The 18,169-nt window shown below is 33.3% G+C and overlaps 1 protein-coding gene across 2 annotated transcripts in view; it reads right to left on the bottom strand.

Annotated features, from left to right (window-relative positions):
* APPL1 (adaptor protein, phosphotyrosine interacting with PH domain and leucine zipper 1) overlaps positions 1-18,169 on the bottom strand; it is a 52,773-nt gene that overhangs the window by 27,541 nt on the left and 7,063 nt on the right. For both annotated transcript variants that reach the window (XR_004232072.1, XM_031953055.1), the window contains exons 2-11: positions 17,568-17,666; positions 15,130-15,189; positions 14,158-14,229; positions 12,813-12,900; positions 11,865-11,906; positions 11,368-11,426; positions 7,618-7,764; positions 6,986-7,068; positions 3,049-3,207; positions 1,139-1,327 (exon numbers count right to left, since the gene is read on the bottom strand). Coding sequence is in view for 1 of the 2 variants with exons in the window: in XM_031953055.1 (XP_031808915.1) it covers positions 1,139-1,327; positions 3,049-3,207; positions 6,986-7,068; positions 7,618-7,764; positions 11,368-11,426; positions 11,865-11,906; positions 12,813-12,900; positions 14,158-14,229; positions 15,130-15,189; positions 17,568-17,666 (998 nt within the window). In the remaining variant the exon portion in view is untranslated. The remainder of the gene's footprint in view (positions 1-1,138; positions 1,328-3,048; positions 3,208-6,985; positions 7,069-7,617; positions 7,765-11,367; positions 11,427-11,864; positions 11,907-12,812; positions 12,901-14,157; positions 14,230-15,129; positions 15,190-17,567; positions 17,667-18,169) is intronic.

The raw sequence follows: 18,169 nt of genomic DNA, 5'->3' as shown, positions 1-18,169 counted from the left end.
CTGAATTTAGAGCTTCTACTAAGACAATAAGATAGCTTGGTAGGGGTGGTGTGGAGAGAGCAGGGCTTCATTGTCAGGAAGCCTTGGGTTTTGCCTTTTACAAAATCTCAAGCTAAATGCACAGGAAACCTTCTAAACTCAAAGCTACATAACACCTCTTGATTGGCTTGATAAATGGAGTTTCCCAATTAGGACGTTATGATCAGAACAAAACTACAAAAACCCACAAATAAGTCAAACACAAAATCTCAGACAGTTCATTTCAGTTTTCTGATTCTTAATGTTTACCTAATTAAATCTATCATTATTTTAGAAAACCTACTTTAAATCATCCTTTGGACTACTTATGTTTTAATAAGCTTTAAAAGCCTATTAATCAGTGATAAGGTTACTTTCTTTTTAAGAGAGCATCAAAAAAAGTTTGCGATATCAAATTTTCTCCTGAGAAAAAGTGAAAAACAATATTTCTAAGTTTCCATTACACCAGTAATTTTGAAATAGCGAATTTATAACAAATAGTCAGTGAAGCTAAAACACAAAATGTCAAAAACTGTTGTATCCATTGTTACTTTGATCCTTTTAATGTAGGGGAAAAGGAGCATATGATACTGACTACAGAGAACGGAGAGAACAAACCAAAGAATTTTAAAATTATGAAATGAGAGGAAAAATCATTCTCTCAAATCTCAATCTAAAAATTAAGCAGAAAAAAAGATACTAGAGTCAATATACCTCATAATAGGAAAGATTTAATTGAGAACTTCTGGAATAAGTACAAATAGTGCTCAGTGAAGATGTTCGTGTAATATTGAGAAAATTACCTTCATCAAAAGCAAAATAAAAAATTTATACACAAAATGGTTAACTTTTAACAGATTTAGAACTAAATCAATACACAACCATTTAGTAACTATTAAAGTTACTCTAAACTAAACTAACTCTAAAAGGCTAAGAAAGCAAAATTCCTGAAAAATAAAACCCAATTCAAACCACTATTGGTGTCTATGATATTGCTCTTATACTGAATGTATTTTATAAGAAATATAATTTCAAATGCTTTGGAATTAAAAAAAAAAAATCACCAACCTTTCCATAACTTATTCTGACATTAAAATATATAAAGGGAAATAGTACTTACTTTTTGCCATCAAAGGATGTGATCTGGAAACAGTACCGTCTATCTTCACAGTCAACAGCCATTACGGAGCAGTTGTCTATGTCCATGGCAAGGCCCCCCGCAACATCTCCCCGGGCCTGATTCATCAGGTTTCCACCTTGAGTAAAGTAAAATTGTCTGTCCCAGGTAGAGGACACGAGGCCAGTCTTACTAATCAAAGAAAGCATATACTCATTTAGTAGTGACATGTAATAGACCCTTCACAACTCTCAACAAATTAACAGAAAAATTACATACAACTCAAATCAAGAATTCTAAAATTTTCCAGATAAGACAATATGTGGCAAAATGTTCTTTAAACTGGACTTAAGCATCTTAGCACATTCTACTTTAAATCAGTGATAAATAGAACTGATTACAAATGAATTACGGGGCTCTTTTACTGCTTGTTGTGTGTACTATTACAATTCCTGTATATCTTAATGCCATTTGTTAGGAGCCAGCTAGCAAGAAAAGATGCATTGAATTCTCCGATTTTCTTAGTCACAAAAAGATTAGAAATATCCACATATATCACACATATAATCCTTCTAAAACAATGTTTGGAAATCTAACAGTATGTGACATAAGATTATTTCAGTATGCAAAATAATATCAACATAAAACAGAATTCAGTTCTTTGTGCAGAAAATCAAAATGCAGGCCCTGCTGCTTCAAGAGAATTCTTACTTTAAATTTCTTGGTACATTAGTTTTTACTGGGTTCAAATCGACAATAACACATCCATTATTACTGAGAGAAAACTGTCCATTTAGATTCTGAAAGGCTTTTATATCAATGAAACATATTTATCTACCAAAATAGCTCTGTATAGATATTGTCCAGACCTGGAAATCACTGTAGGGAACTCCTAGTGAGCAAGTGCTTTTAATTAAAGAAAACCAACAAATATTCTAACCTAAGTCTTAAAAAGAAGTTTAGTAGTCTCTAAAGTTTAAGGGACTTTGCCCAGTCACACCGCCAGGACAGGTCAGAAGCAGCACCTGTCCCCAGATGCTTTCTAATTCTATGGCCAACTTTCTCTTCATTCACTCAGTTTGTTTCCACTGGAGGCCAAAAACAAAGCACTACCAAATTTTAGATCAATTTTATTTTTCAATGGAGATTGATTTTAAACAAAGTATCTCCTTCAGTAATTCTAAATGACTGAATGAACACCAGAGCAGAACATGACTTTGTAGCTCCAGTGCTCAGCAGTATCTAGGCCACAGGAAGCACTTCATAAATGTATGCTGGTTGAGATTGATTTGTGATTTCTTCTGTGAAAAATTTCTTTCAGAATATGGTTCAAGCTTCCATGTAAAATCCACATCTGGCAGATTTCATGGCATGTTATAAATGGAGTTAGGTGATACAGTATAGAGATGATGGAGTTACAAAGTCTCAAAGTCAAATCCTGCTTCAGACACTCCCTATCAGTGTAACTCTGGGCAAGGCACTCTGTCTCTCTTTGCCTCAGTTTCCTTATTTGTAAAAATGGAGAAAATAATAGCATGTATTTTCCAGATGTGTTGTGAGGACAAAAATGATATTATTTATAAAGTACTTTGCAAAGTTTAAATTGCTATATAAATGCTGCTGTTATTATACTAATACTTATTAAAATCTTCACTTAAATTCAATTTTATTTTTTCAGTCATAATAATTCAGGAAGACAGTCTATAAATAAGTGGAAAAAGTAAGATAACAATGAAATAAGAGGTCCTTAAAGTAATGCCATATTGATTTTCATTCCATTCTGCAATACACACACATATTTGTATCTATGAAAAATGCCAAATTAACTGCATATATCCATATGGTCCTCATTTATAAGATACTTCTTTGTAATGAACATAAAACTGTTTGGAGTCAAAAGAGATTTCTCTTACTTCCTAGCATTGAGATATCCAGCCTTGCGGGTTAAATTGCGATGAACAGGAAATTTGGTGATGTCAGGGTCAGGCAAATACAACGGGTCACTGGCTACTTCCAAATCCTCTATTGTCTGCTGCATGGTTTCCACTTCACAATCCATTTCCCTGCGAACACTAGCACAGCATGTAGGTTATAAGTCCTGTTTCACTAAGAACATTTCTATTTTTACCCAATAACTTTCTTGAAAGGGGAGCTGGGCCTCACATCTGGCCTCACACCCTCACAGCCGAGTCATGGGGAACAAGGATGTGCTGGCCTCTCCTCAGGGCATTTATGTTGTGGGGTATAAGAGAGGTTCACTTTCCATATGCAACGTTGTAGAGGACACGATATCACGGTTATTAAGGTAAGCCAAGCATCAGACAAAACCAGGTAGGAAATGGCAAGAACATTTCAGGAATGTTTAGAATAAAGTAGTGTTGCTAGGCCTTTGGCTACCATCCTCTGCTGAGAGCTTTAAAGTGAATTAATTTATAACTGAAAACTTACTGTGTGAATACATTCATATGTAAAATTTAGCTTAGAATCTAAAAATTAATAAAACTCATTACTTTGTTAAAAATATGGAATTCAAATTTAATAATTTTTTAATGCTTTTCAGTCAAAATGGATGAAAGGGAAGTTTCATATGCCCTTCAAAACTAAACAAAAACCTCAAAGAAAAATACATAAATCAAAAAAAAGAAAAATTTTAAAATAATCACACCAAAGAAAATCATGGCAGTATGATAAAAAAAAGTATTAGAGCTACAGAAACAAAATACAAGCCACATTAAAAAAAAATCACCCACCTTAAAGGTGAAAGAGCAAGTTTTTCCTGATTGTTTGTCTAAATACATCTCTTTTAAACTTCTACCTACTGTTCCTGGTTCTGTCTTTTGGGGCCCCAAAAAGTAAGAGACCCCTCATTTACCTCATACTCCTTCAGATACCTGAAGATGGCTATCACATGTCCTCCCTAAGTCTATCTTTTTCAAACTAAATCCACTTCCAAATCCTTCTATAATATCCCTTGAAATGGCCTCAAGTCAACATATGACATTTTCAACAGAATCACAAACTATAAAGGGTCGTATGAAAATGTTCAAAATCACAAATAATAAATCTGGAGCAACCGAAAGACAAATGTCATCCTGCTATACAGATGTAAACACATCTCCTTCACAGATGAGACATAAGGGATTTTTAAGGGGAAATATCACATGCTATCACTGCACTGGGGGTGATTTTGTTTAATTGTTTGTTTGTTACCAAGAATGATTCAATGTGGAGGGAATGAAGATATGATTCCAGAACTGACTGCTACATAAACTAAAAATACTAAATAAAAATAAATAAAACAAATAAATATAACTAAAACTTTTTAATGGCAAGTATCAAAAAAAGTGACTTGAATAAATGATATGATAATTGAGCCACTATTAGTGATAGATGAATGATCATGGAAATGATATTTAAATGGAAATGATATTTAAAAGAGGGAAGAATCTATAAACCATGGGTCAAATGAGCTTGACTTCAATTTACAGGAAAATTCTAGAAAGGGTCATGGAAGTGATAGTAACTACTTAAAAAAAGGGAAGTGGTGATCACAATAAGCCAGTGCAGCGTCACCAAAAGCAGGTTATTCCAGATTAACTTTATTTCCTTTCATAGAGTAACTGAAGAGATAATTGATGGGCGGCTGTAGACAGGGTATACCTTCATTTTAGTGAAGCATCTGACAAAGTATTTCATACTATTTTTGTGGAAACAATGAAGATGTGGTTTAGAAGATAGTGTGATGCAATAGAAGATGCATCGACCAACCTAAAACACTGGACTCAAAGATTAGTCATTAATGATTTGAAGTCAGCTTGGAGATCTCCCCTGGGTGGGCCTTATAGATCTGTGCTTGATGTACACATTACACACTTATCAGCTTTACTGATGACATAAAGCTGGGAGCAGAAAGTCAGGATCCTGACAAATCTCTGAGACAGAACTCGGAGCTAAACCCAAGAATATGAAATTTCACAAAGAAAAATGCAAAGCCTTAAAAAACGGGATTAAAAAAAAGCCAACTTCACAAAGACAAGCTTGGAAAAGGGATTTTATCTGAAAAACAAAAACAAAACCCCAGGGGCTTTAGTGGTATCACCACGTGCAACTTACAAACCCCATAACATGCATGTGAGCTTAGGCTGCATTAAGAAAGGCCCAGCTTTGAGGAGTAAGAAAGTGAGAGAAAACCATGGGGATTTGACCTCATCCAAACAGATCTTGAGCAATGGGTTCAGTTAATATTACTGCTTAGGAAAGAGAATGTCCTTAAAAAGAGCAAGCAGAGTGAGAAGCCACTGGTCAACACTACAGGAAGATGATTGGAAGGAACTGGGGAATGTCTGGACATGACAGTTGCATTCAAACATTGAAGAGGGTTTTTTTGAGAAAGAATGATTAAATTTGTTCTACTTTGGCCTTGGGGAAAATACCCAGAGCAAGTTTAAGTCCAGAAAAACTTCATTAATAATCTGAGTTATCTCAGGAGGTGACGGGTTTTCACTTCAAGCAGAGGCTGGATGTATCTGCCATGTACATTATAGTAAGGATTCTTCCAGAATCCTTTGGACTTGACAGCTGCTGAGATCATTTCCAAATCTGGAAAAACTCTGTGAGCAATGGAACAAATGGAGGACTACTTCCTAGTTACACTGAGAACATATAGTAAAAATAAATCAAGAAGTCTTACATTAATTTACAGACTGGGATATGAATTGAAATGCCAATAGATTAAACTGGATAACAAAAGTTTTAAGGAAGTTTATAGATAAGAGCAACACAGATAATGATAAAGAGTGAAGGGAGATTGGCTATGCCAGATTTCAAAATGTCCTATTCAAGAAATAATAAAAACTCTAATCACAGGGAGGGAAAATTCACACACACACACACACACAGAAAAGAGAACTTAGAAATAAAATTCAAAATGTAGAAAAGCTGTATGGCGAAAATTGGTATTACTGATCTAATACTTTAAACTTATAAAAAAACAAAATAAGTCACACAAAACTGGAGGGGAGAGAAAAGAGAAAGGAGAGAAAAGAAAATGCAATATTGGTGAATCTATGAGCTACTAATCTTCTGTATATCAATACAGTGATATATAACAAAAATTAGTTTTGATAAAATAATTCTTTTACTATTATTTTATTCAAAATGTATTAAGGAATAAAAGGGCCAATTTACGGGGAAAAACATCCATAACTGATTGACGATGGTAAAAATCTGGAAACAAAACTTCATGTAAAATTGAGGAATAGGTAGCTGAATAAATTATTTAGTACATTTATGTAACTGAAAATTATGGCACCATAAAACAAAAAATCTGCACCATGAGGAAATATGAAAAGTGTCACATGAAGTGATGCAAACCAAAATGACAAAAGAGTATTCTTACTTGCAGCTATATGAAAATCAAAACTAAATCAAAGCCAACAGAACTTCAGAAAGAGTTGGGAAAAGGCAAAATTGTTAGTTTCCTACTTTTAAGTGGTTCTACTTTGTTAACTGGGACAGTGAACTTTGGAAGTCTTCTGTAATAAGTTTTTCTTATTTATTTACTTTGGCAGGGTGGCGCAAGAGAATAAGCATTGATCTGAGAATAAGAAGAGAGTCCTAGGAGCAATAATTCTTGCCTCTGTCACTGACATTCTGCTTGACTGTATCAAGTCCCAACCTCTTTGATCCCGTTTTCTTATAATGTAAAACCTCCTTCCACGGTTATTGCGAGACAAAATGTTATTTTTAGGCCTTACTCCTCCCCCCCCCCCCAAAAAAAATCCCCATGATAAAAATAGGATGTTTTCATTGAGATTAAGCAAATGGTAATTATAAAAGGAAAATACTTACTTCTGTACACTTGTTCCAATATTTGCTAAAAATTCTTCTAGCTGTTCATTGAGATTTTCGGAACCCATCTTAAAGAAACTTATCTAGGAGGAAAAAACCAACATTTCATTTAAATGTAACCTCTAAGATACCATTATATATCAGAAATAGATACAAATTCATTTTAAGAAAATTTATATATATACACACACTTTGATTTCCATGAAACTTTGATTACCTAGGGCCTTAATTCTTATTTTGTTCTTTCTTATCTTATCTTTTGATTATTTCAATGCTCCTACTTTTATCAGAAAGTTGTCAAAGGAAAAACAGAACTCAAAATTTTCCTGCCATTGTTTAATAGAGATAAATAATAATAAATAACATTTAATAATAATAACCAAATTCTCTAGGATTGATGGGGTCTTTGGCAATAGACAATTAATGAATCTTTGGCCTGGTGGTACTCCCAGGAACTCGGGTATCCATGGGCAAAGTCTTTCAGAAACTACAGTGGGCTCTATGACATGAAGTGAAGCTAAAGGGATTTAAAAATTATATAATTTTCTTCTCCTGACTCATCTACAGTACAATTATAATATATTTAAATTTAAAACTTAAAATTCACTAAAGAGTTAACCTTTAATATTTACCTGAGCTTGCATGTATCCAAGCAGGGGTTCTAGCATCGCTATTTTCTTCTTATACTGAAGAGTATTCAATGCACAGAAATAATGCATCATCGTCTGGTGCTGTTTTTTTCTAGAAGTATATACATCTTCAGTAACTTCATACTTCACCTTATAATTAAGAAGAGAACAATGGCTCACTCCATTTAATGTACTTTTTGGTAATATCCACAATGAACAACCTAAAGAAAACTTGTCAGAGTTCTGCACCCATTTGACAAGCATCTTCTATGTGAAAGGCTGGAGAAAGAAATGGTGATGCAATATTTTTTGAAAGAAACCCCCAAATGGGGTTACAAAGAGTAGGACACAACTGAAAAAGAAAAAAAACCTGAAAATGTGAAAGGAGGTGTGCCAGGTGCCAGAGATACAAAGACAAAAAAAGGGGCCTTCAAGAAACTTCCAGAGAGTAATATAACACTTATATAAGTAAATCATTTGAGGAGGGGGAAGAGCACTAACAAGAAATAACTATATTATTAATCTGAGTTTTGGGAACATATCAAGCCATTTATTGAACTGCAGCATCAACAACTTAATTTTCAGAAATAAAAATTGGTGAATTCAGAATTTAATTCATATTAATTTCATGAGCAAAATGGTAAAAGAACAGAAGGAAAAGCTCAGGCCACAAGGAAAATTTCAAGAGAATATCAGAGGAAAAAAAAAGAGTCAATGAAGTTTTCAGCCTTTATTCTTTCAGTTAAGTCCCAGAAGGGTGGCACAATTTTACTTCTCAAATGAGAAATGATGGGGCCTTTCACCTTAGCTAAGAATATCCAATCCTGCCTACCCTCTCCAAGATTAATTAAAAAACAAACAGGTAAGTTTTTGGCTTAGAGTTAGAGCTCTCAGTATTATGAAGATTAAAGCTTCCCCACCTCAGTTCCTTTTAACCTTTCTCCAAGGACTATTAAAGATAACTTTGTTCTATACACATAAATCAGGCTTTATTTAGCAGGAAAGCAAAACTATAGACAGGGCTGGCCTTTTAGCACTGCTAGTATACTTGTTACCCTACAAGGTGAGAATAAGAATAGAGCTGGAAGGCTTTTCTACTCATGAATATTTCTCTCACCTTGTATTCCTTGATAATAAATAAAAATTAAGTATTTCCTATTTTAATTCTTTCCTACGATTTAAAACTGACTATTTTTAGTCATGGAAAGTTTTGGCAACATACCACCTTTCTGAACTTCAGTTTGCTTATCTAAGGATTTTGAAGTATATGAATCTTTCCAGTCCAAAATAGAGATTTACTTTTTTTAAAAAACACTATAGCTTTTCTGTATTGTCTTTTTCATTACTCAGGTCAAGATAAGTTTAAATTGATGGACCTAAAATGAGGACCTGACTTTTTGTGAGATCAGACAGGATCTCACACATCTGAATTATCCATGAGAAATGGCCAATCTAAGACTCTCTCTAAATATGACCTATAAGTCAAAATGAATTATTATATATGAATATATATAATATATGAATAAAGAAGTTTAAAAGAAAATCCCTAAACCGGAAGTTCAAATACTGTTGTTCTCAATGTATCTATTTTGTAATTATTCGCCCTTAAACCTTAAATAAGAACGTTTAGGTCTCTGAGATGACAAGAGGGAAATAGTCTTAGCCATTAAGAAATGAATTTGTAGAATATAGTAAGGGAAAGGGGGTAGTATTAACCAGTTACTTCTTGGCCTGAAAATTGTCACTGTGAATCCTGAGCAGCACAGCAGTGAACACTGCCTCAATGTGTTCTAGCTCTTTGTTTCATTTTGCTGGCCCTGAAACATCACAATGTTAGGAGCTGATGTTGATCTAGCCTTTAAAGTATGTCAAGTGGTTTAACATGTATGCTATCTTCTCTGATCTTCACAACCCTGTGGAGTGAGTACTATGATGTTCGTTTTACAAAGGGGGCTCAGAGAGACTCACTGATTTGTTAAGGGATGTACAGCCAGGACCTAAATCCTGATCTTTCCTGAATCCATTTCCATTATGCCAGCCCATATCTTTCTCAACTCTCCTAGTATAAATGATAGATGTTAAAAAAAAAAAAAAAAAAAAAAAAAAAAAAAAAAAAAAAAAGTGTTATTTTTTGCATTAAATTTCAAAAATAATTCCCATGGAAAACAAAACCTGTCACACTTTCACTTTGAGCTCTTCTGTCCCTGTCAGAACATTTGTAATAATATATGTTATATATTATTACAGTAATAGTAATGTAGAAACATCCCTTCCTTATCATTTTGTAATTTTGTGCTGTGATTGCAAGTAGGCAACTCCATCTCTGGGAGTCAGTCTTTTCAAATGTAAATGGGGTCTGCAAAAAACACACAATTACAGAGCCAAGTGATGACAAAAGAACTTCACAAGAGCCAGATATGAGGTTGATTAGCCTCTTTTTACAAATGAGAAACAAAAGCTCAGTCTTAATAACTTTATGATCACATGACTGGTGGCAAGGTCAAGATGTGAACCTAGAACTTCTCAAGTTCATCTCTCTTCCACATCCTAGGTTACTTCACAATTCATGCAATAAAGCTGGAGAGAGCCCATGGGTTATGGAACAAATGAAGTTAATTACTTGTAGTCTGATCCTTAATTAAGATCCTTTTCTCTTTCCACAATGATCCATGATACACTTTTAGAGGCTATGAGACGGAATACTACATCTCGAATCAAGACTGAGGTCTGAGTCCTAACTCCACTATTTGTCACTATCAAGACATTTTAAATGAATGGTGCAGTGAACAAGGGGATGGATGTCAAATTAGGAAGACCTGGGTTCAAATCCTGCCTCAGTCATTTGCGAAAGTGACTTAACCTCTTTCACCTCAGTTTCCCCATTTATAAAATGGGGAACATAAAATTTATAAAATCATAGAAATGCTCTCCTAGGTAATCTCAGATCAAATGAGTTAACATGTCAAGGACTTTGCAAACTTATCAAACTATATATATTGCTATTATGGTTTTAATTAGATGTTAATATTTATTAAATAATCATATTTATTATAATAAAATGGCATTAATAATACTTGTATTAGCCTCTGCAAATCCTATGATACTTATTTAATATCATATTCTACAAATATCTGTGGTATTTCTAGATGTTACCCTCATGGAATGAAGGAATGTAAAGTATCATCAAGTGCTTACTATGGAGCCATGTCCTGTGCTAAATTCTAAGGACACAAATATCAAGAGAAAAGCCCTGCTCTGCTCAGGGAGTTCTCAGTCTGCCAGGAGAAGACAAACATGCCAGAGGCAATCGGAAAGGCTGGGAGGTCATACAGGAGTGGGAGACATCTCCTGGATCACAGTGTAGTTTTAGCTAAATACGGCTTACTTTTATTTTTCTAGTATTTCAAAGGATTTTTTTTTTTTTTTGGCAACACTCAGGCATAAATTTTTTTGTTCATATGACTAATGATGTCTGAAATTTTATTTAACTATCAAGACAGGGACTATGAAAAAAAACAACAAAAAAAAATCTATGTTCTGGAAAAAGTTCTGGGTTTAAAATATTCCCAATTTTGATAATAAATTGTTATTATAGGAAAGAGGAAATTCATAATCTAAGAATATTAAAGCAAATATTTTCATTAAATCATTGCTAGTTATTCTTTTAAAAAGGGAAACTTAGCAAACTTATGGCATACACACAAGTTTAATACTACAACATTAATCCTAGTATCAAAAGAGTTGATATCAAACCTTATCATTTTCTCTTTTTTTGGACAGTCGACTATATCTATTAATTGCAGCATCATGATCTGGAAAACAAAAATAATTTATGTAACAGTACTACCTTGAAAGGCACTGAGAAAGCACATTTTTCCCTCAATGAGAAAAAGTAACGAGATTTCTCTCTTCTCCCAACACAAGCTTCTGTCACCATGCATAAATTCTAAATTACATTTTTGCTTGTTACAAGAGTCAATTTTTTTTTTTTATAATATGAAGTAAATTTCCTGTCATTTACTTATTATAGGGAGGTATTAAGTCACAATTACTGGTAATCTTCCCTTATGATACTTAATAAAAAAATTCAACTTAAATAACAGAATTACCCTTAATAATAGATTTAATTTTAAAAATTAGTCATTTTTTCTCAGTTTGCTAGTGTAATACTAGAAAGCATCAGGCTAAAAGGCTTTCTGATATTATTCATAAGTACTTCTGCTAATGATAAAAGATTAGATGGGGCTTACCATTGCTGGCAATTTGAAACACTTCCTTTAAAGTTAATATCTCTGAGGAGAAAAAAAATAGCGATCTGAGAATTATTCTAGCTTCATATTCAAATAGACATCTTGCTATCTGCATATTTTAAAATGTTTTTTGACATGCTAAGTTCATTCCTAATTTTATAACCAAAATCCTAAGTGATCTTTTAATGGACTAATGGAAAGTACCATAAAATTAATCAATATAATATATAATATAAGTTCTATAACCAGAAAAACTGATTTTACCAGATCAGCCACGAAATTCTAAAGCAGACTTAATTAAGATGGCACTTTGGGGTTGAAGCTGGTGCTGTGAGGAAAGCAAGGATGATAGAGGTACTATTATAAATAAACACATTTACTAACAAACACTTCCATCGTACCTTCACCCATCTTTTAAAAAATTATAGACTTCAAAGATGATACTTTTTTGGATTAGCATGGCCTGGGCTCCTTGTTTAATTTATTATACACCACAACTAATGTTTAAAAGTGATTTAGAAATAACAAATGAAAACATTAGGTTTGTTAACCATTCCTTTCTAAGCTAACCAGGAAGGAACTTTTAAGTTTTTTCTTTACCCAGCTTTGACACTGAAGTTTCTTTAATTTCTGCTCCCAAGATATATTTTCCAATCTGCAAATAATGCAAGTATTTTTCCAGCACTGATTCACTTTAATATTTGTAGATACATGTTAATGTATCTATTTTAGTTTTATAAACTATTAGAGTAGATTTATATCTAGGAAACTTTACTGCTACAATAGCTAGAAGCACAATTAAAAACATGTATGCACATACACTGCATAATAAAAATAAAAGCAAACTGGTAGTCAGACTGACAATACAATTGAGTCTAAAGTAAATGATACAGCCATGGATAGAAATTATTAGGGCTAAGAATTTTAAAGTGAGTTTAGGTTCCTAACCTTTTAGATCCCTTTCTTTAAATTGGGAAATAGGAAACATCATAGCATCAGCAAGTTGAGTTGAGAGTACTGCATGACAGGAACTTAGCTGGCAAGAAGGGAGGGAAAAAAAACAAGTCAAACAAATTAAACAATACGAATTTACACATTTAACTTGTTTTGTTGGAATTAATGAAAAAATACAAAGGATGGCAGCTCAACAGTACCAAACGTAAAATTATATTATAAAGGAACACTCATCAAAACCACTTGGTATTGGTTAAGAAATAGAGGGGAATCAGTGGAATAGGCTAGATACATATGACACAATGATACAATCAAGACCTACAGTGATTTGATAAACTCCCAAATCCCAGCTTCTGGAATAAGAACTATTTGACAAAAACTGCTGGGAAAACTGCAAAATAATATGTCAGAAACACAGCATAGACCTACATCTCACACTCCATATCAAAAAAAAAAAAAAGGTCAAAATGTGTATAGGATTTGGGCATAAAGGATGATACTATAAACAAATTAGGAGAGCAAGGGATAATTTATGTATCAGATCCATGGAGAAGGAAAGAATTTATAACCAAAGAAGAACTAGAAAACATTATGAAAGGCAAAATGGACAGCTTTAATTACATTAAATTAAAAAGTCTTTGTACAACAAAACAATAGAAACAAGTTTAAAAGGGAAATACAAATCTGGGGAAAAAATCTTTATAGCCCGTGTTTCTGATAAAGAGCTCATTTCTAAAATATATAAAGAACTGTCAAATTTATCCCCGATTGATAAATGGCCAAAGTATATGAACAGACAATTGTCAGATGAAGAAATTAAAGCCATCTACAGTTATATGATAAAATGCTCTAAATCACTATTGATTAGAGAAATGCAAATTAAAACCATCTCACACCTCTCAGATTAGCTAAAATGACAGGAAAAGATAAAGATAAATGCTGGAGGATATGTGGGAAAACTAAGATACTTAATGCATTGTTCATGGAGTTGTGAATTGACCCAACCATTCTAGAGAGCAATCTGGAATTATGCCCAAAGGGCTATCAAACCATGCATACCATTTGACCTAGCAGTGCCATTAATTGGGTCTGTATCCCAAGGAAGGAAAAGGACCCCCATGTAGCAGCTCTTTTTATGGTAGCAAGGAATTGGAAAATGAATAGATGTTCAAAAGTTGGAGAACGGCTGAACAAATTGAGTTCAAATCTGGCCTTAGACACTTAATACTTTCTAGCTGTGTGACCCTGGGCAAGTTACTTAGCCCCAATTGCCTCAGTAAAATAAATAAAGAAATTTATTAGGGGGAAAAACATATTTTGTTAAAACGAAAGTATTTACCTCATCAATCACTTTTGAAAACTGCTGCAAAGTAGAGCTCATTACTTCATCATCACCCCCTAGTGGAAAACGCTGTGAAATTGAAAAACAAAACAAAACAAGTTCATTCATTCTCATTTCTCCTGGAACACGTAAATATCCATTCTTAATACACATTTTAAAAAATGATGCCACTTTTCTGCTACCGCTGTATTAATATTTTGTTTTATCCTAATAATCTCAAACATTCTCATGAAAGACCTACTCTTAATATTTTGTCATAGCAAGAAGGTGATCTGTACTCTCAGAGGAGATGCCACACAAAGGCAAGCTCTGATAGGTCTTAAGCTCTGCTGCAAAGGCTTCAAATATGGAGTTAGCAATGATCTGTGTCTGAAGAAATCTGGTCAACTAAAAGATCATAAATATAGTAAGACTGTGATCTTGGATAGTGAAGTGAGCACTTGCACCAGCAAAACAATATCTCCCAAAATATCTAAGTCATTTTTGAAAATTACTAAACTTAAAATATGAATAAACCTATTTAACTGTATTAAGTTAAAAAATGTTTTATTTATGTATCGCCAAAAATTATGACTTAAAAGCAATCACTTGGTTTCCCTAGTCTTCAGTTTCCTTTTCTGGAAGACAAAAACCTGGTCTCTTCAGGATCTATCATTGTTTGACAAAGAAGCTAGCAGAAGATAAACAGAAAGATGCTAGAACACCCGAGTTTAAATCTAGCTTGTTTCTTACTCTTTGTGTTACAGTGGACACATTGCACCTCTCTCTAATCCTCCAATTCCTCATCTGTTGATTAGGGATGATAAAACCCAGGATAGCAGCTACTTAACAGGGGTCCTTATTATTATTATTGTTATTCCAAGACCATCCCTAAATATATTTTAGTTAACATTTTATATAACTTTTTCATGAAACTCCCTCTAGATATGGGAAATAAAAAGGACTCCAAGTAACTGATTTATACTGTACCTGTTTCTCATATTCTTTTAGAAGCTTTGATGTCAGGTGTGTCGCTGCACTTAATTCATTCTATGGAAAAGAGAATGGTATTGATATTTTCAAATAAACCTAACAGTAATAATTAAAAAGAAAAACTCAAAAAAGCAAAAATTAAAGGTGAGGAGTATCAAACTATCTAGCAGTCTAAAGTTGGAAAGGGCATTAAGTTTGGAGTCAGAGGAATCCTGGTTCTTCTGCTCAATATCTGTAGTAAGTCACTTAATTTTTCTAGGATTCACGTTTCATTCTTTCTCAGTAAAATGAAGGCACTGTACTAAATGGCTTCGGAAATCTCTTTTACTTTTGAATTCTTTAGCATCATCACTTAACATTTACCTTTAACTGTATGTTTTCTAAATCTTCCAAGAACTCTTGGAAGTTCTAATTTGTATTATAGGTTCAGAAAATTAGGTTTATATCAATAATAAATCTGAAATATCAATTTTGATAGCATTAGTGAAATTAAAAAATCAAGAGGAAAATATAAAAAGAAAATTAAATACCACAATGATAATCTTTAAAAAGCCATAAGTCCAGACATTAAAAAAGGAAGCAAGAGGAATGTTCCCATTTCTGTTAATGCCAATGAAACTGCATCAGAGAATATTGTAAATCTTATTCATTAGATTCTAAATCTACAGGAACAGTACACCTTGAAACTTTCTATCTTCTCTAGTCAGAAATAATAAGAATCTAAATTCATAGTTACTCTCTTAACCAACTTGTCTATTTCTGAACAAAATCTCATGTATAACTGCCCAAATAAATCATCCAAGTAAATCAACTCTAACTCACTCTAACCTTAATCCAATCACTGCTTACTACTCTACAATGGATCAAAATAAAGTTCAAATTTTCATTTCTCCTCACTCCTAGAGTCACTAGTTTTACAAAAATACAATATATGTAACCAACCAGTTTTCTTTACACTTTATTAGCTCTTTCAGCTAACATTTAGCAAGCATTCCAAATGTAAAAGATGTGACTTTACAGGCATACCCTACCATCAATGTCTATGATTAATGGTACAATTGACCCCAAAAGGTCTTTTCAATACTATTCTTAATATATTATTTAAAAAAACCCCTGAATTACTTCTTCCAGTATGATTCCAAGACCAGCCCAAACTAGTGTCAAATTTGTTTTTGTCCTTCACTGAAAATTATTAAATATTCTGGAGTACTACATGTACTAAGTTCACTGATTCACTAAAGCCCTATTTACAAAGAGAGGTTACAATTAGCCGCTTCTGGGATAGACAAAAAATTTTCTAGTATAAATTTTTCCAAGTTTCAAAATTAGTGTGTCCTCCACTCTAATCCATTACCTTCTTTCTACAGTGAGATCTAGCACTTTTCTGTTACGTTTAGTCCCTTTGAGGTGATGAATTTTATTTTATTTTAATTTCTTTTTTTTTTTTTTTTTTGCTCATTTGTCTTTGCGAAGCAATTGGGGTTAAGTGACTTGCCAGCGTCACACAATTAGGACATGTTAAGTGTCTGAGGCCAAATTTGAATCTAGGTCCTCCTGACTCCAAGGCTGGCACTTTATCCACTGGGCCATCTAGATGTCCCCAAGGTGATAAATTTTTTAAAAAAAGATTTATTTTAATTAGCTCTAAACTATATATTCAAGGATTTCTCAGAAGAGTCAGTCCCTCTTTCTATATCCTTCTAGAAAGTTGCTGGATTCTTTCCTCACTTTACTCCTTAATCCCTCTAGAAGTTGAGGTTGTTTAGTTGTGCCCAACACTTTGTGACTCCACTGGGGCATTTTGGCAAAGATACTGGAGTGATTTGCCATTTCCTTCTTCAGCCCATTTTACAGATGAAGTAAGATGAGACAAAAAGAATCAAGTGTTTGTCCAAGGTGATCTTCCTGACTCTAAGGCTGGTACTCTATCCACTGTATTACCAAAATATAAATCCTAAATTCCTTCCCTTTTTAGGCTTACTTCTGGTCTCAACCCTTATGATCCCCACATGCTACTTGGAAGCTTGGTTTCTCTACTATCATGCTATGTTCCATTATCCAGATATAAGTTTCTGTTCTCCACCACTGGCTACCAGCCAGATGCAAAGTTACTCTGAGATATTACACATCTCCTTAATATGGGCTAAATTACTCTAAAAACCAATTTTAAGCTTTTGTGTTCAAATTTCTTTTATTTAGAACAGTGTTGCTATGGAATGTTATGGAATGAATTACTCCCTGCAATGCTGTTTGACTTAGTCATGTTTTTGTGGAATCAATTAGAATATGCGTGCACTTCAGAAAAAATAATTCAATCTTAATTACTGTATAATGTAATATATATGAGGCAATAACTGAAATGTGGATTCTAGTTCAAAATATTTGTAATAAAACTGCATTAATAATTCACATAGCAGACTCTCTTCATTCTTTACCTGTGCATCATAAATTCGACGCATGGCTTGATATAATTGATTCATGTAATTGGAAATAGCTGCAGCATCTTCTTCAAATACACCCAGCAGGGACCGTGTCTGTATTAAATAAAAACAAATAATTTATATTTATTAAGAGGTGGAAAAATTATTTTAACTTCATATAGAGGTATAAAACTCAAAAGCTCCAAATTTAGAAACCTCAGTAATTCTGAAATCAAATCTGTGGGTTCTGTGGCTAAAAGTCAGTGCTGTAATTAGTTCTTAGTTTCACTTCTTGAAAGTAGAAAGCATTTTCTAATTATATCAAAAAAAAAAAAAAACAAAAACATAAAACCTAGGGTGAGATAACAAAATTGAGGTTTTTAAAATAATGAATTAAGTGGTTAGAGAACAACTAAGAAAATTAAAATAGTCAGTATTTAGAAGTATCACTTATTAAGAGTACAGGATACATTAACTTTTCTGCCCAAGCTTTATCAAGGTGTGGAGATGGCCCTAGATTCTAAGAGGTTATAACAACGGAATACAAACTCTTAATAGTTTCTATCACCCTGGAAAAGTTGCAAATAAGGCCTTGGTAATTGAGTACTATTATCATT

This window comes from Sarcophilus harrisii, chromosome 1 (genome assembly GCF_902635505.1).
Source record: "Sarcophilus harrisii chromosome 1, mSarHar1.11, whole genome shotgun sequence".
Lineage (NCBI taxonomy): Eukaryota > Metazoa > Chordata > Mammalia > Dasyuromorphia > Dasyuridae > Sarcophilus > Sarcophilus harrisii.
This window is presented reverse-complemented; position numbering and strand designations above follow the sequence as displayed.